Source organism: Pisolithus orientalis (assembly GCF_024613125.1).
Source record: "Pisolithus orientalis strain OTSU chromosome Unknown F5J12scaffold_2, whole genome shotgun sequence".
Taxonomy (NCBI): Eukaryota; Fungi; Basidiomycota; class Agaricomycetes; order Boletales; family Pisolithaceae; genus Pisolithus; species Pisolithus orientalis.
Window position 1 is genome coordinate 35,433 of NW_026260783.1, and position 22,686 is coordinate 58,118.

Consider the following 22,686-nt stretch of genomic DNA (forward strand, 5'->3'; position numbering starts at 1 on the left):
ATGACTTTATGGAGGGAAAGAATTGTGGTTGAATATAATAAAGGTATTTGCACGGAACCTGATCAAAGAGTACGTAATGAAGAGAAAACACGTCGAGGATTTGTAAACAAGGTAATTCTGGAATCCAGACTAATCGCCGTAGACTGATGCGCAGTGTGGACCATGGGACTACTGACTCATCATCAAATCGGAACCCGAGGGGAGGTTTATGAGCTAGCACAATTATGCACCCCATTAGAGCTGCTGCCTTCCTCCGCCTTCGATGATGTCGTTCACCGTCATAGGAACCCCGTTCAGTACGTTTACACGGACGATCACTCTTGGTCTGCATTACAAGAGTCTACCCTTTAACCAAATATCTGTTCTTCCTCATTCTGAGACTGCGGACGAATATCACCCATTCGGATACCTGCCCACACTTGCCATCGAAACCGGAACCAGGAGGGAAAGAAGGCACGCTTAAGCTACGAGAAAGTCTCGCCATCGTGAGGTATCTCGACAGAGTGGCACCACAACCGACCCTCTGTATATCTGCTGGCGACGGTCGTGCTCTCATCGAGGAACAGATGTGGGAGTTTGTGAGTATGGTAGCATCACATGGTAAACTATTTCCACGGGTTCTAGTCCCGTGTCAGACGATAAACGGTGCCTGACGCTTCTCTACTCAGGATTTCCTGCCATAGAGTTCGGTGTTGTCAAACCGCGCATGGCTCTCACTGATGAGGGCAAAGCGACGGACGCGGAAATCCGGGAAAGCATTAACACCGGCGTCAACCGATCGCGCCGATTCTTGACTATCATCGAGGAAGCGATGTCTCCTGAGGGTTACGCATTCGGAGAAAAGTTGAGCTGGGCAGACTTCTTCCTTTACCCTCTTCTTGCAGACCTCCGGGCAATTCCGGAGGGTGAGTTGCTCAGCGAGCGCATGCTTGCCTGGATGGAGTCGATGGACAAGTTAGAGGCGGTGAAGGCGACAACCCCGGGCACCCTGTCTGCCGGTGCAAGGCCATCCTAGACATCAGAGCAGAATGATAAGTAGTTTGTACATTGGAAGCTCGTTTCGCAGATCCCAGAAAATCGAGGCGAGAGACAGCGAACTTGTGCGGGGGACGAATTTTTCGGGATCAGCCTCGCGAGTATTGATTCATCTACCAAGGGTGATCGCGTGGATAAGATACCACAGAGCATGTCTGAAAAGTCCCAGCAACGAAAGCCAAGCGATCAATCATCCAGTGATGCCGAAATATGCGAAAAGTACTGAGCTTACCTTTACACTCCGGCACTAAAAGCCGGTGCGATGAGTCAGTGTTGCTGCGGAAGTAGAAAGGCTGGATCTTGTTTTTTTTACGATGATTCTGTTCGGGTCGACCATGCGCAATTGAGCGTGCCTCACAGTGCAGTGCTGGTCGCACTACGATGTTGGCAGTTACAAGACCACACTCGATGGTTGCATAAAGGAATACTGAGTTAGGTCGTAACCTTCCTGTCACACCGCACTTCTTTACGGGGATAGTACTGAATTGACGATGAGCACCCATTTCTTCATCGATCAACGAAAGTCACGAACCTGGCCTGCGATAATTAGATAGATGAATCTATTGTGTCAGCTACAGCGGAAAGATAGAATAACACGACGTTTCAAAGCAAAGAAAGAAAGAATCCTAGCTTCAGTCTATCACAATCACATCATCATCTGCCTCGTCCGTCTCACCCGAAAGCATGATCAGTCCATCCTCTTCCAATCTCCAGTTTCTTACTAGGGCTACCCATCTCTGGTACGGACATCGTGCCATTTATTTTCGGCCGCTTGCTTGAAGGACCTAATTCCTCGATCTCGTCGTCGGGGGCAGATCTTTTGCGAGACACTGGGGGCACAGGGACTTGAGTGGCGTGGTGTATAATTGGGTTTGGGTAGAGGAGACGGTAATATTAATGATGGACTATTAACAAGATGGTTAGCCCTACCATGGGGTCAGTTCAGCCATCAAGCCTTCATCGATTGAACACGACTTACGGAAGCACGCTCAATGCGACTGCGATATTTCCCCACTCGCCCTCCTCGTCAACGATCGTCAGGAACTTACCCCTCGTAACATTCAAGCTTTCCAACGTGCGATCCAAATTGTCATCCCAGTCAGGGTCGCTCAGTATGCGCTTGTCCTCATACACACTGACTTCTCGCCGACCCGTGCCACCACGCTCACCATCGCCGTCACCAAGAATGCCGTCAAGGACTTCTCCAAGTGTTACTTTTGCCGGATCACACAACACCGTCGTGTATGTGTCCCGACAGATCTCACATTTTGGGTTTGGCAGACATAAGTTGACGGTACTGAGCGGCACGGTGGGCTTGAATTGTAAATGAACATTTTTGAGGGCGCCGTAGGACTTTCGAAGAACATGGAGCGCTTGCAGGACGATAAGCCCCGAAATGATGGCATTTGTCGTAGCGATAGCGGGTATGATATTACCAGCCATCTCTGTGATGGAGTTAAAAGGGGAATGAAGTCGGAAGTTCTTCCGGTGAAACCTACCTTTAACTTCCCACCGAGTCTTCCGCTCAATGTAATACGCTGCCGAACGAAGGTTGGAAGCAGCCGTCACGAAGTCGAGGGTGTCGTCGTCGTCCTTGTCGAATGATATTGTTTCTTCGCCGGCTTGCAATCTCGCAGCCAAACGATTCGTACTTGACTCATTCAATTAGCACCTCCATAGCCCAGTGTACGGTAGAACTACCTTGAGACGAAGAGTGCGAGATTGTCCTGTAGGCTCAATGCCCTTTGATCCTTTAGGCCTGCGTTTGTCCTATTTATCTGTGGGGCAGCGTTGCCATTGACGTGACCATTAACTGCCGGTTTGCCTGATGATGTCTCGTTGACACTACCAGCCGCTGTGTGCGATTTCACAGCCTCTTGAATAACGAAAGAACCATTTTCTATGGCATGGAAATCGAGCGGTGTTGGTGGGGCTCTTGACCGCCACATGTCCGTCATAGATAAGAGATTTAGGATGTCACTGTGAAAAACCTCCCAAGAAAGAATGTTAGGATACATGCGAGAACACAACTCAGCGACATATGAACCTTTTCGGAAGACGGTCTTGGGTGCATCATTTGTTGGGCCGGCGGCGCGCAAGGCTTTACGGACGGCTTTGTATGCCAAAGCCTCCTTACGCAATGCCGCAATCTCTTGGGCTAGATGATGATCCGTACGTCAGCAATAAGATAAGGATATCACGTAGGAAACTGGAGCCACCATTCTCGCCCTGCTTCTCCGCATCATCTAACTCTGCAGTGCCATCCTCGTCTTCACCAAATAATTGACTATCCATGCCATAGGTAAGTTGTTATAGAGCCCGAGATATCAAAGCTCACGGGAGAAGATAACTTTTGGCCCAGACGATGCAGTGGAGAGGTTGAGAGGGTGTGGACCGGATCGTACAAACCGGGAACGACTTTGGAGTAGGTTTCGGTACACAGTCGAAACACTCCGTTCGATCCTGTAGGAAAGGAAATATGACAAGATCCATATTGGATACATAGAACTGACCTTCAACAACGGTTGCACCTGGCCGAGATATCCCGCTGTGCCGGACTCAACCAACGGAGTGCCAGCAGCCATGCACATCTTATTCACGTGCCGTCGCGCGTCTAGTGAACAAATGAAAGTGAGCGATACACCTTGCGTCCAACGGAAGTGCCGCACCCAGATTGTCCAGTGCGTTTAGCACGATGTCGAATCCTCGAAACCACTCTATGTCAAACTGAGGTTCTTTGATGTTGGCGTGGATAGGGTAGATATGTACATTTGGGTTGAATGCACCTGCGGTCTGAGCGGCGACCTGAAGACGCCCATGCAGACCACTTCAGGAGTGCTCTTGCACAGGAATATACATAAGGCGTACCATGGCTTTGCTCTGCTTAATATCTTTCTTCCTAAAGAGAAATTGGCGATTGAGGTTGGAGAGGTCTATAGTATCCAAGTCTAATAGGGTTATGTGTCCGAACCCCGTCAACACGACATTCTTGACTGCTCGGAGATGAAAATAGGTGAGACACTCAGTCCCCGAGGCAACGACGTTGAGACCAAGTTGGAGACTCACGCAGTTCGCACCCGATACCTCCCGCGCCAACAAGTAAAACCTTGGTGTTAGCCAATCTGTTGCAGAGCTCCTGAACCAAGGATTGCCTCTGCATGAGTGTAGCGACCGCCTCTGCGCGGAACTTCGGCTGTAGATGACATTGAAAGTAGTGATCTCGTGTCTGGCCCTATACAGGGGGATGTTCAATGTTGCATGCACTCTGTGAGTGAGTGCTAGTGTGAATGAGCGGGCAGTTGATTTGGCAAAGAGCCTTGCCAGCGCTCTGGATGCTTTGGGATTATAATTAGGCAGACGTGACTCCGGTCACGCGACTGTCACGCGTTTTCATCCATACTCGGTACTAGTCAGTCACTACAAAGTCAGTGCCTCCACCCGACTTGGTGACCATCGTCCATCATGGGCTCTACAAATCCCCTGAAGACCCATGCAGCAGGCGTGGTAGTAGCAGTGGTAGTTTGTTGTAGTAGTGGATTTACGTTCCCTGCCTGTCCCACCACACTGCTCCAATCCTGCGACCAACGCATTCCATACCCCTCCTCGACCCGCACTTCGTATACCAGTACTTGATGTGGCAGCCAATGCAAATTCCTCCATTTTGCGTTATCCACCACCCTCCCGAACAGCGACAGTGCCTTTTCATTGATCCCAGCCACCGACCCCGAAGGCGTTCCCCACCAACCACCGCTCGGAACCCCGTTTGCACTGCTTGAGCGTAGCTCTGGCGTGCCCTGCGATCGATGGCCATGCTTCGACCACGCCCTTGCACCAGTTGTCAATCCCACCTTGTTTGGAATGACGAACGCAGTTAGGCACTCTTCGCGTGTCGGTGGATCGTAACCCAGTGCTGATCCAACCGTATACGCCAGCCCGCGCAACAAGTGTCGGGCCAGCGGCGTTTCCAAGAGCATTTGCTCCTCCCTTCCAAGATCGCTGGAGTCGGATTTGGACAAGATTTCGCGGAGACGAGCACGTTCCGATGCCGCGTCAGGCAGCTCTTCCATGTTATAACATCGGGGCGTGATCGGGCGGTTGTATGACGAGGACGACATGGCAGTGGACGAAGGGAAGCTCAGCTCCCACGATTGAACCCGAGACTCCACCAATGTAGCTGGGGCTCGACTGGAGTCTCCGATACGCTCAGAGCACTCGGACAGAATCACAGCAAAAAAAAGTACAATGAAGTAGGTACATATATACAACTGCCCCTGAAGAACCATCATAAACTTACTTGGGAGGTGCAACCTTGCCACACTCTTTGCACCTCCTCAGTTCCTCGTCTGTCATCCATCGCTGAATCACGGGTTTGAGCTGCGTGCCGAGATCATTCACATGGAAAGACTCTTTGTGAATAATAACAGGTTCTGCATGCACTGGTTCGCGGCAGTACCACTGCAGGGTGTCTGCAGAAGAACTGGGTCAGTGACTGTGAGTGGCCGCGGTCCGGGATCGCATACCTTTGGAGTCTTCCGACCTAACTGTCTCGATGACTATGCCAATCGTGTTTGCGAACCGGACAGGGTTGTGAGGCGTATTAGCTGATGCACGGGAGTAAAAATCACCGACGGAAATCATGAAGAAGCACCATACCAGGCAGCAGAAACATGGCGCCCTCTTCGATCACTATGTCTTCGAATCTACCCTCATCTACAACCTTCAATACCATGGGCCCTTTGTATTGGTAAAACCACTCCTGTGTACACCGCAAGTCAGCGATCGGTGGATAGAGGTTATGTTTGAGTGTCACCTCGGTCTCGTTGACGTGGTAGTCGTTCCGCTGATTGGGCCCTCCGATGGCCATGACAATGAAGTCTTTCTCCCTATACAAACAAAAGTTGTTCACTGGAGGCTGGAGCAGGTGGGCATTGGCCTCCAGCCACTTCGGGAAGTTGATAGGAGGGCGCATGGGCATCGCTCGTAGTTGGAGATCGCTTGTGCGAGGGACAGTGGTCTTAGGACCGTCGGACTGCAGCTATGACGGAGCTGTGTTAGATCTTCCGTTATCTTATCTCGGCTGATTCATAGAACAAAATCATGATCTATGCGAGACGTCTCAATTACTGACCCTGCGGATAGGCTGCTGGTCAGCGCGATGATGATTCTGTGCCTGCCACGGAGCCAACGGCATTAATCTCATGTTCCTATGTGTCAAGCATCAATGTTCCGAGGTTGTTCAGATTTTCCACCCTGGAACAAAGCAAAACATATTGTTTCCAAGGTATTCGAAGTGGTCTAGTTTTTAAGAATAAAAATTGCGAGCCCTCCTGTACGTATACGAGTATCATGGGGACTTTCAGATCCATTGACAGGCGTGAGGATGGTGAAGGGTCGAGTTATTTGTTGTATTTTTATTACAGTGTAAATAAATAAATAATCAAAAACAAGGCACTCCGTCCGCTCTGCCTAATCGAAGCCAACAACAACGCTGACATTCTTTTTTTCTGCTCACACCCTCCTTCACCGAACGACCCCGTCACGATGCTCCCCTTGCTACCCTGGCTGGCATTCGGGGTAGCCTCCTCTTCCAATCTCGTCTCTGCGCAAACAGCAGGGTCCATCTCACAAGTCGGTAGTTCTCTTGTCAGTGCAATGATGGTGCGTCCATACATCGCATCGTCCTCGAATATCCTCGCCAACTACCACAGATGTTTCTCGGTAACGAGGAAAAAGTTTACATTCTCGACAAGGCAGAAGGGAACAGTGCCCAAATAAACGGTCATCCCGCGTGGGGTGCTGCTTGGTGAATACGGTATCCTTTTCTTCGTTCCTCTCTTATCCATACCCTTTCCAATGATCAAGGGATATCAACGGTCACACCGCAACGTTGATGGATGTGTATACAAACACTTTCTGTGCCTCCGGCATGCACTTGCCCAATGGCTCATACGCCACCTTTGGTGGGAATGGTGCCGTCGGTCCAGGTGGCAATATCGGCTCAGTCCTGAACAACGCCGGCTCAGGCGCATACGACGCAACTTACGGTGACTACGATGGCGGAAACGCCATTCGTATTCTCAATCCCTGTACAAACGCAGACGACTGGTCAAGTTCACAATGTCAGTGGTTTGACAACGCCACTGTCCTTGCCATGCAAAAACGTCGTTGGTATTCTGCGTGTGAGCCTCTGGGCGATGGTACAATCGCCTTGATCGGTGGTTTCGTCAACGGCGGCTACATCAACAGAAATACCCCAAACACCGACCCCGCATATGAAGGTGGAGCAGCCGAACCTACCTACGAGTTCTTCCCCTCACGAGGAAATGCAACGGAAATGCAATTTATGGTCTCGACTTCTGGCTTGAACTCGTATGCACATACGTACCTGATGCCTTCTGGGAAAATGCTCGTCCAAGCAAACATATCGACTAGTAAGTAGTGCCACCGTCCCGCAAGAATAGTCATATTGACGTTACGCTCAGTGCTTTGGGACCCCGATACGAACACAGAGACACCGCTCCCCGGTATGCCTGGAAACGTGGTTCGTGTATACCCTGCATCAGGAGCTGTCGCTATGCTTCCTTTGACTCCCGCCAACAACTGGACTCCAACCATTCTTTTCTGCGGCGGATCTGACATGCCTGACACTTACTGGGGTAATTACTCGTACCCCTATTACAATACCTGGGATTATCCCGCCTCGAAGGACTGTCAACGACTCACTCCAGAACCTCAGGACGGTTCTTCGCCCGCTTACCAGCAAGACGATGACATGCTGGAGGGCCGCACTATGGGTCAGTTCATCGCTCTTCCGGACGGTACCATGCTCGTCGTGAATGGTGGTATGAATGGGACTGCCGGATATGCTCAGGCTACCGGAATGACACCCAACTTTAACGATATGCCCTACGGTGAATCTTTGGCCGCTGGCCCGGTCGGTACACCTGCAATCTACAACCCCAATATGCCCAGTGGCAGCCGGTGGTCCAATGCTGGTTTGGGGAATTCCAACATAGCCCGTCTATACCATTCCTCCGCAATGCTTCTTCCCGATGCTTCCGTCATGATCGCAGGTTCAAATCCCAACATCGACGTCAACCTGACCACAATTTTCCCAACTACCTACACCGTCGAAGTGTTCTACCCTCCCTACTTCTCCGCCCCGGTTCGCCCCCAGCCTACTGGTGTTCCGACCCAGCTCTCTTACGGTGGTGCATTTTTTAATATCACCGTTCCCTCTACTTCATACAGTGGTTCGGCTAATGCCGCAGCTGCGAACACGACTGTCGTGCTTTCTCGCGGTGGTTTCACTACCCACGCCATGAACATGGGCCAACGCCACCTACAACTGAACAACACTTATACCGTGAACAGCGATGGATCCTATGTACTTCATGTGGCCCAAGCCCCTCCCAATCCCAACATTTTCCAACCTGGGCCTGCCTTACTCTTCGTCGTTGTGAACGGCATCCCAAGCAATGGCACAATGGTCATCGTAGGATCTGGTAACATTGAGACACAGCCGACATCGGCCGTCAGTGATTTGCCACCCAGCGTTCTGAACGATGCCGCACAAGGCAAGGGTAGCAGTGATTCGAGCCAGTCCTCATCGTCCAAACCGAGCACGGGTGTGATTGTCGGTGCCATTGTCGGTGCTATCGCCGCAATCGGTGTTGTCGGTGCCGCGTTTGGCATTTACATGGCCCGTCGTCGACGCGCCGCCAGTCGTCAACACCCTGCAGCAGCATATGCTATGGGCACGACGCGGAGTGGGTATATGGGTAGTGGGGCCGCCGGTGCCGATCATACAAGACATTCCGATTCAAGCGCGTTTGTACCGTTGCAACAAGATAACCCCAGTATGGCCTGGAACGCAAGTAGCGTCAGCTTGCAGTACCGAGATGATTTCGGAGGGCGACCAAGCGATGTAGCCTACGATCCATATAATCCGGACGGTGTGCACAGGGTGGAGGGTTATAGGTCATAACTATAGTACATGGACACGGAATTTTGTTGATTCATACGTAGTAGCATGGACTGGGTTCTGATAATATCGTTCTTTTATCTCTGCCTTTCTTTTATTTTCTACAGGACATGTCCTTGTTGCTTTTTCCTAGCACTGTCTTATATACTTCATCAGTAGTCCAAGATTTTGCTGATCGGCGCCTGAGAACCACCGCCATCTCACAGCTTGACCACCATGGCCACGGCCTACTATGAATTCTATCGCGGATCGTCGTAAGTCCCCAAGTGTCCCACAGCAGGGCGAGCATCGCTGATCATTGCTGCTTCATGACAGCATCGGAATGGCACTGACGGACTCACTCGACGAGCTCATTACGAGCGGAGCAATCACGCCTCAGTTGGCTATGAAAGTACTACAACAGGTTCAGCTCCTTTCGTTACTTCGGGCGTCGTCATGCAAATGTTGATTCTGAATGTGATTTCATGGTCGATTGTCGGTCATGATGTATATAGTTCGACAAGTCACTGGCAGACACTATGGCCAAACTGGTGAAGACGAAGACCTCGCTCAAGGTATATATATTTTTCATGCCCCCTGTACTCGTGCATAGGGTTTCAAGGGGGTGACTCATGGTCCTCCAGGGCCACCTACACACATATCGGTTATGCGACGACGTGTGGACGTTTATCGTTCAAGATCCCGTTTTCAAGATGGAATCGAACGAAATGGTGTCTGCACGACGAATCAAGATTGTCGCGTGCAAGAACGGGGACGCTATCGAGGCAGGGAAGAAGTAGATTATGTGCCATTCCCTTACCCATCGTCAACCAATAGATCCGTTATGGATCACCGTTCATGTTTTGGAGTGTTGCGCGCACCATTCCTTGGCTTATAACGCACGATGTAGTTAACGTCTCAGCCAAAGTATATATATGCCTGTTCTAACTTGCTTCGAACCACCCGCTCCGTAACGACCCACTACACACGAGCTTCGGTTACTTGACGACTTTAAATCCGTTCGAAGATGTACATGTATGCGAGATTTTTCAGTTCATCCACGCTCGTCTTGTCGGCCACCACGACTTTTTCATCGTTAAAAAGTACCCACTCGCCGTTCTCCCTCCACGTCCATGGCATCGCCAAGTCGAGTCGGAGGTATCCGAATGTGTGCAACGTAGTGACCCGAGTGCACGCTAGGCCCCTTGTGTGATATAAATGCCTTCAGCCGGTACCGCGCTGGCAGGCGCGAAGGAACCTGGTTTCGGCTTTTCCTGGAAGGGCACACTTGAAGATGGCGCGATTTCTCCCGTGTCATCGGAATGATTAAACAACCATTCCACGGCACGCTTCTGGGTTTCCGTCCTGTGAACCTTGTATTAGATCTCCGCGGGCTACCTCGTTGTTATCACACACCGTTTCAATGAGTGCCTTCCGGGCTTGTGCGTGTGTAAAGCCCATGTCTGCCAGCATTGCAATTTGCTCAGACGAAGGCTCTGGGGCCTTGTTAGCACCTGACAGTTTGAACTGGATAGGCTCGTCGATATCTGATTCATGAGGGTAAAGTGAGCTGTGTAGAGAGGGATAAGCAACATTACGGGCGTACCAGGATCGTCCATATGGACTAAAAAGCCACTCCATGGCGGCCTCTACATCCTGATTTTGCGTTGCAAACAATGCTCTTTGGCACCTTACCAAGGGGAAGCCCATACCCTCCAATTGGGCTAACGCTTCCGCGTTAAATTGGGGGAGTGAGCTGGGTGAAGAGTCCGAGGATGACTCCGGGAGTTGCTCCTCATCAGGCTGTAAACCATGCCCCAGAAAGGCGTCAAGCACAAGCTCGTCCCCTTCTGGTAAAATTATCGGGATGTCTGTAAGAAGTATCTTGGGTATCAGCGCCGTATATGAAACTCGGATGTAACCCTACCGAGCTTGGTCGGCACCCAATTCTTCAATTGGAACTTCTTTGCGTGCAGCACGAGTATGTCCGGGAATGTGGAAAACCGAAGGAGTCTCACGGCTGAAACCTTTCCGCATCCGCCTTCGCATTGGTACTCAAGTTCTTCCTGGCCCGTAGCACCGAGGAGGAGACCGAGGCATTGCATTAACTCCTACGGGAGCATACTTCGTTCTAGGTGAGTCCATCAGTACCGTCGCACCTATCATCCGACGTTAATTCTTCTACTGACCCAGTATCTGCAGGAAACTCTTGTGCAGGAACCCCAAAACTGAGGACGTCCATGTTATCCACTCGGTACCTAACTTTGCTGCACGACAAGCATTGCAATCGTTGCTCGAGCCCAAATGCAAACGCCTCCATCGGTTCGCCCTCATCTTAAGGTTTATCAGTAACTTTCAATACAATCAATATGAAGAAGAGGTGATCACCAGGGGGCACCGGAATTAATTTGATGGTTGAACCTTCGGAGCACAGTTAGGAGATGCCCAAAGAATTCTTCTGCATCTTGCTGCCGCATAGTTGCGAACTCCGCATGCCCCTTTCCAACAAGGGCTTTGAATCCAGCAAGTCTCAGGCCGGCTTGCCAGGGAGCGTGTGTTCTGGAGTCGGATGAGCTAATCCACCGGACGGGGCTAAGGAACAGGTCAGTTGCATGCATCCCAACTGATATGGAATTCCCTAACGAGACTCGGCATGTAATTTGGAGTATCGGCCGCTGAGAAGACCATCTGCAACTTTAAGCATCTGACACTCGAGACAATCTGCAGGAAGTGACTGTGAGCAAGTCTCCCAGTGTGTGGCCGCTCTTTCAAATACGCCATCCAAAATGGCTCCTGTGAGCACCTCGCCATAGTACCGCTGCTGGAACTGGGTAAGGGAAAATAAGACTTGCAATACAGATGCCATATAGCAACTAAAACGAGCGATGTGAAATCCAGGTATGGCACTGTGGTCTTACCCCTTACCTATTCGGCCAATTCTGAGTTCACGGTACAATGGATGAGAAAAACAAGCTTGTACTTACCTGTTTCCGAGGTTTCTCAGCCCGGTGAGACCTGGACCAAAGACAGGCCTCAAGGCGCTTCCGTCCTCTGCTGTAAGGGAAAAATCAAAGGCCAGATTTTGTTCGATTTGCTGTTGGAAAATGAATCGACTAGGGAAATCGTCTTTATCTACATGAGACTTACGAGTTCTGTCATGCTCTTCTCAAATTTCTTCTGTGATGCAACGTTGATGCCAAAAGTAGCAAGGTGTGTTGGTAACTCGGGATCAATACGTGCATCGTTGCAAGCATAACAATAAATATCTATATCATGCAGAGGTCCTTCAGATGTCCTCGCAAATAGGAGAAGATGCACGAACCTGCTCCACCCTCAGGGGTAATTGTGCCGAGCTTTACACACACCGGATGTTGAGTGGAGTTGAAATGTTCTAGCGCGTGACCATTACCGCCAGTTCCTCCGTATTGAGGACGGCCACAGCCGAGTGCACCGCAGGCGAGACAAAGCCAGAGATTTGAAGTTAGTTCACATGAGGCACAATGGGCAAGCCCTACGAGGAAAAGTTGTCAATTGACGTAGAGTAGCCTGTTCTTACATACCCTCGGCCGGGATATTGCCTGTTGCATACTGTTCGAGGAGAAGTGTGTGCTCGCACGCGGTTATTTCCTCCTCCCACGCCTGCACCTCTGACTGGCGGGCGGACGACAGCGACTCCATAACACCATCTGTCAACCGCTTCACCTGTGAAATATAAAGATACCAGGATACACGCGGAGATTACAGCGACTTACTGTATCAACATCAGCCACAATCACTTTCCCTTCCCCAGGATCACATTTCCAGCACTTAAGTGAGGTGTGGTGCTCCCATTTATCCTCCTCACGTTCTTGCACGATAGCCAGTTTCGTCATCTTGGCAGGTGGCTCCCGATCGCCCTATGTGTACATAAGATTAGCCACTAACAGATATTGTCAATCCCAGGCAAGGAACTCACACGACTAGGGGGTTTTGATTTAGGCGTACGTTTTATGTTCAAGGTGAATGAATGACCCGATCGCGAAACATGAGTTGAAGCATGATGTCTAGTTTGATCAAGACATGCGCCATTGAAGCATATCAAACAAACGTCCACACCCGTATCTCCGTCCTACGAAAACATGGGCGGGGACCCATCGAAGAATCGTACCGTTGCACTAACCTGATTGTCGAAACACTGCGTACATTCTTCCCGGTGTACGGACTGGCTCAACTTTGGTGGCTGAAGCCTTTCTAGTTCGTTACGATGAGGACAACTCGACATTGATCCCTTGCGATCACTTTATGGAGGAGCGTTGTTGTAATCGCCCACTCATATAACGCAGTCGATGTACGTCACATGATCAAAAAAGTACTCTTCACGTGATGCTTGCCAAGCGTGTCTTTCCCACTCAAGCCCGCATAATACAAGTTAATTCTCAAGTGAGCAAACTTATCACAGGACATCCATCTTGAAGAAACGCTCTCGAGATACACAAGTCATTGCAGAACGCTTGTACGGGAAGTCGAATATCTACACGGTAGTTCAGTTGAGTGTCATTGCGAGTTACCACCGGAGCCGTACCGTTTCAATATGCATTGACGCGTCAAGGCAAACCTTGACGATCGCGGCATTGTCAGCCCTGGGCTCACCAATGGCTCGTTCCGTCCTCGGGTCAGCAAGGAAATAATAATGAAGGATAGATCGAAACCATGCTTGAGCTGTGAAACGTTGCATTAGGATTACAGTTACCTGTGTGGACAAGAAAATCAAACCTCTGTCTGAGCCCCTGAATTTCTCTTCCCCAACCAAGACATGCATACCCCTGTCCCAATCTTTTGCACCATTTGGAATATAAGCCGCGACGTGGTTCTCCTTTTCTCAAATGAAAATAGTGCCATAATCCTTGGCCAGATTTGATGACACACCTTCAACCATACGATTTCTGCATACCCCATCAATTCCCCGTCCCAGCTCATCATGATAGGTAAGACTGATGGATCATTTAGTGCACCTTTCACGTATTCCACGTGTTTCTGGAGAGACCCTGCTTCATTCCAGCCCTTGCTAACACGCTCGTCGTTGTGCCACCTGTGGAAAGCCTCAAGATGAGCGCTGACACCCTCCCCGGAACCAAGATCAAAGTAGGTGAAGTCTAAGGTCTGTCCAACGGTGGGACAGTATCTTTTATAGAGTACTTCACCTTGCTTTGGTTTTGGTGGCCGTAGAGGGTGTGCAGCTATGACGAGCGGAGTTCGCGTGAACGATTGGACGAAAGGGAAGGGGGATAGTGCATAGCTTGAGGAATCCGAAGGCGGCAGCCAACCACGCTCGTGGAATCCTGCTTGCCCAGCCCCCTGCCAGAACGTGGCCCGCATAAGGAACAAGTATTCTTGTGATATATCTGGACTGGGGGATACACGGCCCAACCCCGAGCGGAGAATGTAGGAACGCAAGTCTGCACCATTTGTGATATAAGCCGAAAGAACGATAGGGATCGTCTCTTGTTCGTGATATTTCGTGAACAGAGCATAAACAATGGTCCACATGTCTGGCAAGTTGATTCGCTGGTCAGAGGTCCTCACAACATGGACCTCAAGTACAGGGTACTGGGGTATATGACTCGCAGTGTGTTCATGAGGAGTGCCAAGCCCCGACAGCGCAAGCACTGCAGTGCGACCCGAGAAGCGAAGTAAGCATACTGGTTCTTCCGTCCAAAAGAATGTGTTGGTCCAATGTCCCAAGTTCTCCAGACATCTCAACTCTCTTCCCGTCCGGCAAAACCAAGAAATTGGTTCCATCTGGAATCGTGCCCTTATGCACAGTCATCAGAGCATTTTGGACTGCCTGCAGCCGTCTCCTCGCTGAGGACATCGCTGCAAAGATAAAATGCACCAGGTCAGCCGGCTCATGCCGATCTGATAAGTAGACAAAGATTACGTCAGCAGAGAGATTTTTAAAACGTGTGCCAGGGCAGTCGAATCGAGCACATCTACGACATATACCCGTACTCACACACGCAACCCAGTTCATCACTGGAAAATGGCTGCGAACGAACCTCTCCAGAATGGAAGTGCAGATATGCACAGCGGCGTGTCGTCTGTCATGCCTCCAATAGTTGGTATAAATTTCGGCAATTCATTTGCATCTATCGCCGTCCTCGTTAAGGTATGATTGACAGTCGCGAGGTGTAGAATTGTGTTCTTACCGTCCGAGGAAAGGAAGGGGTAGCAGAATGTATCGCAAATGAAGATGGCGAACGTCAGATCGCTTGCGCTATCGCGTTTCAGGGGGAGGAATTGGTATTTTCATTGCCTTTTCCCATCCTAGCAGCACACCAATGTTACTTGTAGTACATTGGAAATCCCGCCAAGCACCAACTAGTTAAAAATTCACAAAATACCATCACTGGCTTTCGGAATCTACTCGGGAAAAAGTATGTGGCATGTAACCATTTGTGATACTTTCGTTACATTGGGTTTGCATTTAGGTTCTCCGAGGTCCCGCAAGCCACACTCTCCGTGTCTGCGCCGGTCATCCAGCATCCAACACTACCAGACACACCGGCTTACAAAGTGAAAGTTTTACAACCTGCTCCATCTCCGCTTCCAGTCACCGCCACAAACACTCCCGCTGCGTCACGGATAGCCACCCCTAGGTCAGAACCAGTTGAAGTGGAGCGGTTCCTTACAGTATCAGAGGTTACGACCATCTTCCTCGGTTCGTTGCTGAAGTCTGCGGAGGACTTCCTAGGACACCGGGTGCTTGGTGCTGTCATTGGCGTTCCCCCGTGGTTCGATGACGTTCAACGCAACGCGTTGGCAAAAGCTGCAGAAGACGCCGGGATCCACGTTCTCCAGCTACTGGACGACGTTGGGGCTGTCACCGTCTGCACCTCTACTGGTACTGACGACGTTCCAAACGACCGCACTCAGCTCGTGGTTGATCTTGGAGCTTCTTCGCTCGAGCTTTCTCTGTTGTCCATCAAAGAGGGTTTAGCTTGCTCATTGGCTACCCTCTCGGACAACAGTGTTGGCGGAGATGAGATAGACTCTAAACTCATAAAATACTTCGCCAAGGAGTTCACCAAAAAGACCAAAACACCTCTTACGGTTGCGCCTGCCACCGGCCTTCAAGACAAGCGTGCGGAGGCAAAACTTCGTCTTGCTGTAGAGCACACCAAGCGCACGCTGAGTGCAAGTCCAGGCGCTGCTACCTGTTCCGTAGAGTCCCTCAAAGACGGTTTGGATTATACCGGTTCTATCAATCGCCTTCGCTTCGACATGGAAGTCCGCTCGATTTACAACAAAGTTTATGACAGGGCAAAGGAAGTCGTCGCACGTGCAGAGATGGATCTTCTTGATGTCGATGAAATCGTTTACATTGGCGGATCCGCTTGCCTTCCAGGATTGGACGAAACTTTATCTCAAGGATTCTCTGAGTCTGTCATAACACCATTCAAGGCCGGTACAGTCGTTGGTGGAGGTGTCGGTGATCCTACAACCATCCTGGCTCGAGGATGTGCCCTGCAAGCACAGCTTCTATTTACCCTCTCCCGCCACTTTGCAGATCTCCCTACAGCATTTAACAGGGGAAGCGAGCTGATAAGTACCACTGCCACAACCCGTACCATAGGTCTTCTCGTCCCTCGAGAGGAAGCCGAAGGGAGCATGGGGGGGATTTGGATACCCCTTGTGTTGAAAGAGACGCCGCTTCCTTGTCGGCGAAAGCTGTCGTTCCAAGTGGATGTCCCCGAGCCTGATTCAAAAGTTGGTTTCGAAGTTTGGGAGGTGAAGGAAGGTGTCAAGATCGACCACCTTCCATTACCGAAACTCGAGGACGAGGAGCCAAATGAAGACGAGGAATTCGAAGAAATTAAACAAAAAACGCTGTCGAAGGAGACTTACCTCTCGTCTTTGACGCTGTCTCCTCGGCATGTTGTGGGGGGCAAGACGAAGATGCAGGTCCAAGTGAAAATATCAAGTTCTGGAGATGTCGATCTCAGCCTCCGCGAGGTAACAAAAGACGGCTTTGGAGAGGCTGTCACTGCTACGATTTCTGCGCCATAGTTTAACGGTTAGATAACCACACCTGTCTCGCAAGCGATAAGGCTGATAGATACACGTCCGGCAGTTTCTCAGCACTATAACTCCCCGATATCCTCATTCCATTCCTGCAAGATTCACGTCTTAACGAGCGTAGTTTGTAGAATAGAGATGAACCTTGCCAACCTCGGGTTTTTCCTTGATGAAACGTGCCATGAGCTCTTCGCATTCAGTGTCACCGGCGACCTTGACCTCGACCCCATGCTCCTTCAGTAGCTTCTCCCCTCCCACAAAGTTCTTGTTTTCTCCGATGACCACGCGAGGTATCTTGTAAAGTAAAATCGCGCCTGTGCACATCGAACAGGGACTATATGCACTCATGATTTCTGCCTGTGTTACATGTTGCAGATAGAAATTACCTGAGCGTTGTGTACTGACCATCTTGTCGCATTAGAAAACGACATCTTCGCTACTTTCGTTCCCCTGAAAACTCACCATCGTGGACTTTGTGTAGACATCCGCTTTCAGCCGTCCGGCGTCCTCCAAAGTGGCTATCTCAGCGTGCAGTGTTGGGGACGACTTCTGAATTCTCTGGTTATGTGAACATCCCAGGACGACTGCATTGCTGAGATCAAGCGATGAGCCGTGGTAGACCAAGGCAGCGCCAATTGGTATTCCACCCTCGCGATAACTCTTCCTTGCTTTTGCAGAGGCTGTCGCTAGGCCGAGCTTGTTGAGATCATCCATGGGGGAATCAGGTTCTTGGACAAGAACTTCGGTTGTCCAATCAGCACAGTGGGTTCCTCGGCATGCACTAGTGTTGAAGGAACGCAGTCCTCCCTAGGTTAAACTCCGAGGGCAATCTGCACTCCTCAGTCGCACAGACACCACTTGCGAGTTCCCCCTTAATTGGCGGGCACTCTTTGCCCTTGTCCCTATAAGCCGAAGTAACCTCTTTACATAAATACCCGAAAAGAACAACTATAAGATAGTCAAAAAAAACCCATGATGCTAGGGTAAATCATCGATGAAAATAGGGTTCACATTCTTCCACGGTTGATTTCCACCCAATCTCCAGATTCTCTCTCGCTCTGCCCAATATTCAAGTGCGTCACCTATACGGGAGGGTGTCCACACTCGCTCCCCAGTGTCGCCATCTGTCTGCGTTGTGAACCATCTGGGCTGATGAGGCGGTATCCGCCCTTCCTCTCTGGCCCTTCGGGTTGCCCGTTGTTTCTCCTCCTGCTTGATCTTCAAGTCATTTGCTCGTTCGTATTTCCCCATTTCGAAAGCACGCTGGTCGGGACGCAGGCGGCAATCGGTGGTGCAGAGATACGGCTGAAGAGTATCTTTGGGACAGTCATTCAATGTAATTGCAAATGGGGTCAAGTTGAATGGCGCCGGTTCTTTCTCCGAGTTTCTCCAGAGTAAGATGTACTCCGTCATGTAGTTTGGAGACGCAGGTCCACTGACAGTCGCATCCGGATGGAGGAACCCACTGCCAGTACCCACGGCACGACAAATCAATTGGCTGTTCCAGCGACCTGCAATCTCATAGGTAACTTGTCCATCCGCGGTCCGTACGGAGCCCGAAATTTCATAGGCGTCCTTGCCGCGCCAACCTCGCGGCTTGAACGTCAGAATACACCGGTCTCCTGTTCGATGGTTGGTAATCTAAAAATTTGCAGTCAGGGTATCTTGCCGGCTTTCATTCGCACGCACACTTACAATCATATCCCCATAGTGGTCAATGGTAGGCGATCCCAGAATGAACCCAGATACGCTGGTGGTGACCTTTTTCCAAGAGTAGTGTTCCACAACCTTCCCCTCCCCACCGAATCCTTTGGCCTTAGGGTACCGAGGAGCCCACTCTTCCGGCAGCAGGAGCTCAGCATGTGCGACACCCGTCGGGCGAATTTCGAACGACTTTCCCATGAATTTATTTTGGGCGTCGACCTGGACGGACGGCACCTGTGAGCCATGAAACTCGTAAAATGCGGGTGCTTTCCTGACCTCTCCATAATACCGCCAATACGGTGACTCTGCCCAGCAGGCTGAAATTGGGGGATGATGGCTAACTTGTTCGGACATATATCTATATTCCTTGTCTAATCTAACATATTCAAACGTCTCGCCCTGCGGTGTGGTAAGGCAAGGCACGCCAATATAAACGATGAGACTTACCAACATTGGATTAAAAGGCTTTGCAATACGTCCAATAGTCGAAGAATAGTTTGACATTGCGAATGCAGCAACGAAAGCTATTCGCCGATGTGGATTGGATTCCCGAGCAGCCACATCCACTAGAGCATGGTCAATATATGAATTCCTGCCTGCTACCAGGGAGATTACTGACAACATTCAGAAAACTCCATGTCTTCGGCCTAACAAAGGAGTAAGTACTAGTGTATGTCGTTAAAGACGGACGCCTACCATCCGTTGCAACATGCTGGTGGGTTCGTTGAAAAACACAGGGAAGCTGATTCTCGTTAAATCCTTCCCGATGCTGTGCTTAAGGACAGACCAAAGGCTGGTTGATGGTCGATTGTCGCGGTTGATAGGAAGTTGGGTCCTGAACGCTCTGTACCCTACGAAGGGCTCTAAGTTGACGACATGAGGTAGCGTGAGCGCGGAGTGCGTCGGACTAGTTAAAAGTTCGCTGACGACAAGATTCGGGAGGTTGTTGAACTCTATGGCGTCAAAAAACTCGTCTTCTTCTTCAGTATCTATGATATCTTCATCTTCCTCCGAGTTCGGTGACTGGAACCGTGAAATGTTTTGTTGTGTCGGCGTCGTGGGCGCCGCTGGTTGTGCTGAGGTGATGACTCTAGATGCCGATGCGACAAGCCCAATTGGACGTTCTTCTGGGTGAGAAGAATGTTCCTCCAGAACATCGTGTTCTTGTACAACTGTAGGCAACAATGGCGGGCTCCAGGGTATTGATTTAGATGTCCCCCCGGTCTCAAGAGAGGTGGCATCGAAAAACCTGCTTCCACGCCTACGGGAACGTGCACGGAGCTCCTTCTCGAGCGTCTCTCCTTCTCGGACCACGGCCTGAAGACTTTCTTCCCACACAGTTTGACGTTCACGTTCTCTCCGCAGCTGCGATCTCCACCACTCCTCTCTTTCCTTAGACATTTGCACATACTCGTTCACCATCGTTTGCACGGTTAAAAATGACTCTTTTAATGCTGCCTGCAACTCCTTCGCACGCGGGGGTGTGTCTGGCGGAGGGGGTAAACTTGAAAGCAGCTGTACCGTAACCTCCATCTGCGCAGCAAGGGAATTTCCTTGCAAATCGAAAGTCGATTCGTGCGGGGGCCACGTTGAAAGGGAGGAGAGCGAGCCATCATTACAGCGCCCTTCGTATTCAGTGTCGTACTCATCGTTTATAGCATCTTCACTGACATCACCGAGCATTGCACCTCCGCCATCTTCTCGCATGTCCACGAATGATCCTTGTGACCCTCGGATACTATGTGTGCCAAGATCCACCTTCCGCTTGGTTCCTAAGTGGAGACTCACTTTCCCTAGTTTTAATGCGCTGCGGTCGCTATCACCGCTTCCTCTGGGGACAGATAGCTGTCCGAGATCATGGCGTCTGGCCCACTCCATAGCTGTTACTGATAGCCTGCGTCCAACGCGCTGCTTCAACAGGGTGATTTGCCCTCATATACCACTTCTGAACTCCAGAAGCATGACTACGCGATGGCAAGGAATGAACCTCGAACCGGGTCTTATCTCCGCTATTTCCCGTCTTTAAAATAGCGGTTTTTAAGGATATAGCACCTCTACTTGCAATGTTTTCGTCTTCTTGGTGTCGATAATCTAAGGAAAAGGTGAGAAGTTTGCACTTCAACTGGTGCACACGACAACGAACAAGATAAGACACCGTCTTTGAGCACGAACCAGCGGGTGTTGTACCCGCGCGCAACGTTCGTGTACTTGTTCAGGTATCCCCGCAACACGGGGGGCTCGGATACCGGACCATCGATGAGGGATGTATCGCGGTTAGCAACTATGTCAATATCAGCGGAGATGAGATGAGTAATGACAGGAAACCTACATTGTCGTAAAAAGACGCGCACGCGGTCATCCTTTCCCTAGACCATCGTACGACATTTTACCTTGTCTGTCACGCACGAACACGTCCGCACCGGCGTGTACTGCCAATTCAACGAGCCTGAGATCCTTGCGACGGGCCGCTTCGTGTAACAACGATGTCCCAGAAGTATCGTCCAAATACGACAGATCTAGTGCACGCGCACGGGGAGACTCAAGGAGAGAAACGAGCGATGGGCTTGGCTGTGCGTCGACGTTGGAAAGGACATAGGAATGGAAGAGAGATCTGTAAGATGCGTTGAGAAATGAACGCGAATCTACCCTGTGTCAATACTGTGCGCTGATCAGACATATGCAAACTACCTTGCAGTACTTTGATAGCCTCTTTTCCCTTTGCAACATCCCTGCACGTGCGTCCGTGACTGTCCCGCAAAGTATCATCAATATCTGGCTGGTCGAGGAGAAGATTGAGTATATCTGCACGACCGAGGGAAGCAGCAAGATGCAAAGCGGTCGTGCCACTACCAGGGGGGTGCACGCCACTGGGAGAGATTGCTTTATGTGATAATAGAAGCTGTACGGTATCCACTACAACCTGTAAGGGGCGAAGGAGGTTGGACGGCGAGAACTTAATACTCACCAGAGGCACAGCGAATAGCAAGATGTAGAGCTGCTGCACCCGTATTAAGCTCCCCGTCCTGTGATCCGCGTCGCTCCTTGCTAATTTCGGCCAGAAAGGGGTGGATCAACGAAGGGTCACCTGGACGAAGGATATTAAGGTATATCCTGGCGGTTGAAAGATTACGACAACTAACCACTTCGGAGTGCAGATAACAGCTTGACTTGTTGTAGTGGTTCCACGGTGCCTAGTAGGGTCTGGTAAGCTGCTTGCCACTGAGAAGATACCACGCCCGCACTACTGGCAGCACCATGGCTGTAAACTGAAGGGGTTTTGTATGGCGACGTCATGGCTCAAGCCCCCTAGATGGAGCAAAATAAGCGAGAAGTCGTCAAACCACGCTGCAACAACGTTCGGCCCCCCGCTTTTTTGTCTTGATGAGCCACTCGCGGAGCAGCACTGGTTAAGGGCACACCGCATTTGGTAGGTTGGTCCCACGTTTATCCTCGTGATAGTGTTCCTGACAGACAGACTAGCTTGCACATATATACTCGACACTTCCGACGCTAGAGCAGTAATCAAACTGACATTTAGTGTCCGCATAGCAGCTAGACCTCCATCTGGAAGATAGTGTCTGGGACCGTACGTAGTCAAAATTACAACTGCGAAGTACACTCATCGGATTTCTTCGAGTTAATTCTTCGGTTTTCAGCAGGGTGGTCGACTTGACACCTCCTAATTATCGTATACAGCTGTCGCCAGCATGCGCCGCCGGTATAGTATATATGACGATGTCTCACACTCTCAGTTTCTCTCAGTGTGCGTGGAATTCGCTCAGGCAATACATTGACCGCGTACGTACTCGTATTGATACCCCCAATCATCGTTCTCTGGCCAGCTAACAGGCAGACTGTAATCCCAATTACTAAGTGTAACAGTACAAACCCTGCGCCTGTCAAAGGGACCCGTCGCCCGTTGCCTGAGT

The 22,686-nt window shown here is 50.5% G+C and overlaps 11 protein-coding genes across 11 annotated transcripts; 4 read left to right on the forward strand and 7 right to left on the reverse strand.

The window, feature by feature from the left end:
• Nucleotides 1-201: 201 nt before the first annotated feature.
• On the forward strand, nt 202-1,015 carry F5J12DRAFT_918221 (uncharacterized protein; the record flags this gene model as incomplete). The annotated part of the gene is made up of 3 exons (XM_051749216.1): nt 202-338; nt 442-600; nt 669-1,015. Exons 1-3 carry the CDS (start codon nt 263-265, stop codon nt 1,013-1,015), a joined length of 582 nt encoding a protein of 193 aa, XP_051604571.1. The 5' UTR covers nt 202-262.
• A 652-nt stretch (nt 1,016-1,667) lies between these two features.
• F5J12DRAFT_944709 (uncharacterized protein) lies at nt 1,668-4,377 on the reverse strand (the record flags this gene model as incomplete). Its single annotated transcript, XM_051749726.1, has 12 exons — nt 4,102-4,377; nt 3,904-4,028; nt 3,705-3,840; nt 3,549-3,649; nt 3,374-3,498; nt 3,255-3,322; nt 2,737-3,193; nt 2,535-2,686; nt 2,015-2,480; nt 1,865-1,961; nt 1,784-1,833; nt 1,668-1,752 (listed from the first exon to the last, which is right to left on the reverse strand). The coding sequence occupies exons 1-12, from the start codon at nt 4,193-4,195 to the stop codon at nt 1,668-1,670; spliced, it is 1,956 nt and encodes a 651-aa protein (XP_051604572.1). The 5' UTR covers nt 4,196-4,377.
• Nucleotides 4,378-4,405: 28 nt separating this feature from the next.
• F5J12DRAFT_176268 (uncharacterized protein) lies at nt 4,406-5,580 on the reverse strand. The gene is made up of 2 exons (XM_051738236.1): nt 5,556-5,580; nt 4,406-5,501 (listed from the first exon to the last, which is right to left on the reverse strand). The coding sequence occupies exon 2, from the start codon at nt 5,319-5,321 to the stop codon at nt 4,461-4,463; it is 861 nt and encodes a 286-aa protein (XP_051604573.1). The 5' UTR covers nt 5,322-5,501; nt 5,556-5,580; the 3' UTR covers nt 4,406-4,460.
• F5J12DRAFT_712079 (3-hydroxyanthranilic acid dioxygenase) lies at nt 5,326-6,010 on the reverse strand (the record flags this gene model as incomplete). The annotated part of the gene is made up of 4 exons (XM_051740740.1): nt 5,326-5,501; nt 5,556-5,636; nt 5,689-5,791; nt 5,846-6,010. 4 exons carry the CDS (start codon nt 6,008-6,010, stop codon nt 5,326-5,328), a joined length of 525 nt encoding a protein of 174 aa, XP_051604574.1.
• Nucleotides 6,011-6,489: 479 nt separating this feature from the next.
• F5J12DRAFT_176340 (putative copper radical oxidase) lies at nt 6,490-9,231 on the forward strand. The gene is made up of 4 exons (XM_051738238.1): nt 6,490-6,693; nt 6,744-6,838; nt 6,898-7,466; nt 7,518-9,231. Exons 1-4 carry the CDS (start codon nt 6,577-6,579, stop codon nt 9,020-9,022), a joined length of 2,286 nt encoding a protein of 761 aa, XP_051604575.1. The 5' UTR covers nt 6,490-6,576; the 3' UTR covers nt 9,023-9,231.
• Nucleotides 9,232-9,235: 4 nt separating this feature from the next.
• On the forward strand, nt 9,236-9,798 carry F5J12DRAFT_760890 (transcription initiation factor IIA gamma subunit; the record flags this gene model as incomplete). Its single annotated transcript, XM_051742118.1, has 4 exons — nt 9,236-9,273; nt 9,335-9,422; nt 9,514-9,573; nt 9,643-9,798. The coding sequence occupies 4 exons, from the start codon at nt 9,236-9,238 to the stop codon at nt 9,796-9,798; spliced, it is 342 nt and encodes a 113-aa protein (XP_051604576.1).
• Nucleotides 9,799-10,009: 211 nt separating this feature from the next.
• On the reverse strand, nt 10,010-13,259 carry F5J12DRAFT_902429 (uncharacterized protein; the record flags this gene model as incomplete). Its single annotated transcript, XM_051748295.1, has 16 exons — nt 10,010-10,117; nt 10,176-10,256; nt 10,285-10,350; nt 10,415-10,568; nt 10,605-10,869; nt 10,926-11,109; nt 11,184-11,332; nt 11,397-11,557; nt 11,647-11,871; nt 11,983-12,092; nt 12,146-12,264; nt 12,321-12,509; nt 12,559-12,700; nt 12,751-12,894; nt 12,954-13,106; nt 13,158-13,259. The coding sequence occupies 16 exons, from the start codon at nt 13,257-13,259 to the stop codon at nt 10,010-10,012; spliced, it is 2,352 nt and encodes a 783-aa protein (XP_051604577.1).
• Nucleotides 13,260-13,294: 35 nt separating this feature from the next.
• Nucleotides 13,295-14,849, reverse strand: F5J12DRAFT_924418 (acyl-CoA N-acyltransferase; the record flags this gene model as incomplete). The annotated part of the gene is made up of 5 exons (XM_051749348.1): nt 13,295-13,508; nt 13,560-13,696; nt 13,751-13,850; nt 13,904-14,643; nt 14,678-14,849. The coding sequence occupies 5 exons, from the start codon at nt 14,847-14,849 to the stop codon at nt 13,431-13,433; spliced, it is 1,227 nt and encodes a 408-aa protein (XP_051604578.1). The 3' UTR covers nt 13,295-13,430.
• Nucleotides 14,850-14,952: 103 nt separating this feature from the next.
• On the forward strand, nt 14,953-17,104 carry F5J12DRAFT_176322 (Hsp70 protein-domain-containing protein). Its single transcript, XM_051738237.1, has 4 exons — nt 14,953-15,143; nt 15,197-15,277; nt 15,329-15,411; nt 15,466-17,104. Exons 1-4 carry the CDS (start codon nt 15,018-15,020, stop codon nt 17,042-17,044), a joined length of 1,869 nt encoding a protein of 622 aa, XP_051604579.1. The 5' UTR covers nt 14,953-15,017; the 3' UTR covers nt 17,045-17,104.
• F5J12DRAFT_795168 (cytidine deaminase-like protein) lies at nt 17,029-17,941 on the reverse strand. Its single transcript, XM_051744054.1, has 4 exons — nt 17,516-17,941; nt 17,440-17,453; nt 17,207-17,387; nt 17,029-17,148 (listed from the first exon to the last, which is right to left on the reverse strand). The coding sequence occupies exons 1-4, from the start codon at nt 17,765-17,767 to the stop codon at nt 17,119-17,121; spliced, it is 477 nt and encodes a 158-aa protein (XP_051604580.1). The 5' UTR covers nt 17,768-17,941; the 3' UTR covers nt 17,029-17,118.
• F5J12DRAFT_795173 (Oxysterol-binding protein-domain-containing protein) lies at nt 17,942-22,127 on the reverse strand. The gene is made up of 13 exons (XM_051744055.1): nt 21,898-22,127; nt 21,723-21,842; nt 21,446-21,670; nt 21,164-21,399; nt 21,087-21,123; nt 20,901-21,038; nt 20,663-20,848; nt 19,454-20,637; nt 19,377-19,404; nt 19,205-19,323; nt 19,034-19,156; nt 18,749-18,976; nt 17,942-18,694 (listed from the first exon to the last, which is right to left on the reverse strand). Exons 1-13 carry the CDS (start codon nt 22,049-22,051, stop codon nt 18,032-18,034), a joined length of 3,441 nt encoding a protein of 1,146 aa, XP_051604581.1. The 5' UTR covers nt 22,052-22,127; the 3' UTR covers nt 17,942-18,031.
• Nucleotides 22,128-22,686: the final 559 nt, after the last annotated feature.

Bases quoted from the DNA above. Each gene is read 5' to 3' on its own strand.
- F5J12DRAFT_176340 (XM_051738238.1), top strand. From the start codon at position 6,577: ATGCTCCCCTTGCTACCCTGGCTGGCATTCGGGGTAGCCTCCTCTTCC. The intron at 6,839-6,897 runs GTGAATACGGTA...CCAATGATCAAG, and splicing joins CCCGCGTGGGGTGCTGCTTG to GGATATCAACGGTCACACCG. The intron at 7,467-7,517 runs GTAAGTAGTGCC...CGTTACGCTCAG, and splicing joins CCAAGCAAACATATCGACTA to TGCTTTGGGACCCCGATACG.
- F5J12DRAFT_795173 (XM_051744055.1), bottom strand. From the start codon at position 22,051: ATGACGTCGCCATACAAAACCCCTTCAGTTTACAGCCATGGTGCTGCC. The intron at 21,400-21,445 runs GTAGTTTGCATA...GACACAGGGTAG, and splicing joins GGCTATCAAAGTACTGCAAG to ATTCGCGTTCATTTCTCAAC. The intron at 21,039-21,086 runs GTAGGTTTCCTG...ATATTGACATAG, and splicing joins GCGCGTCTTTTTACGACAAT to TTGCTAACCGCGATACATCC.
- F5J12DRAFT_795168 (XM_051744054.1), bottom strand. From the start codon at position 17,767: ATGGATGATCTCAACAAGCTCGGCCTAGCGACAGCCTCTGCAAAAGCA. The intron at 17,149-17,206 runs GTTGGCAAGGTT...TGAATCTTGCAG, and splicing joins TCATCAAGGAAAAACCCGAG to GAATGGAATGAGGATATCGG.
- F5J12DRAFT_176322 (XM_051738237.1), top strand. From the start codon at position 15,018: ATGGCTGCGAACGAACCTCTCCAGAATGGAAGTGCAGATATGCACAGC. The intron at 15,144-15,196 runs GTATGATTGACA...GTCCGAGGAAAG, and splicing joins CTATCGCCGTCCTCGTTAAG to GAAGGGGTAGCAGAATGTAT. The intron at 15,278-15,328 runs GTATTTTCATTG...TGTTACTTGTAG, and splicing joins CGTTTCAGGGGGAGGAATTG to TACATTGGAAATCCCGCCAA.
- F5J12DRAFT_176268 (XM_051738236.1), bottom strand. From the start codon at position 5,321: ATGATGGTTCTTCAGGGGCAGTTGTATATATGTACCTACTTCATTGTA.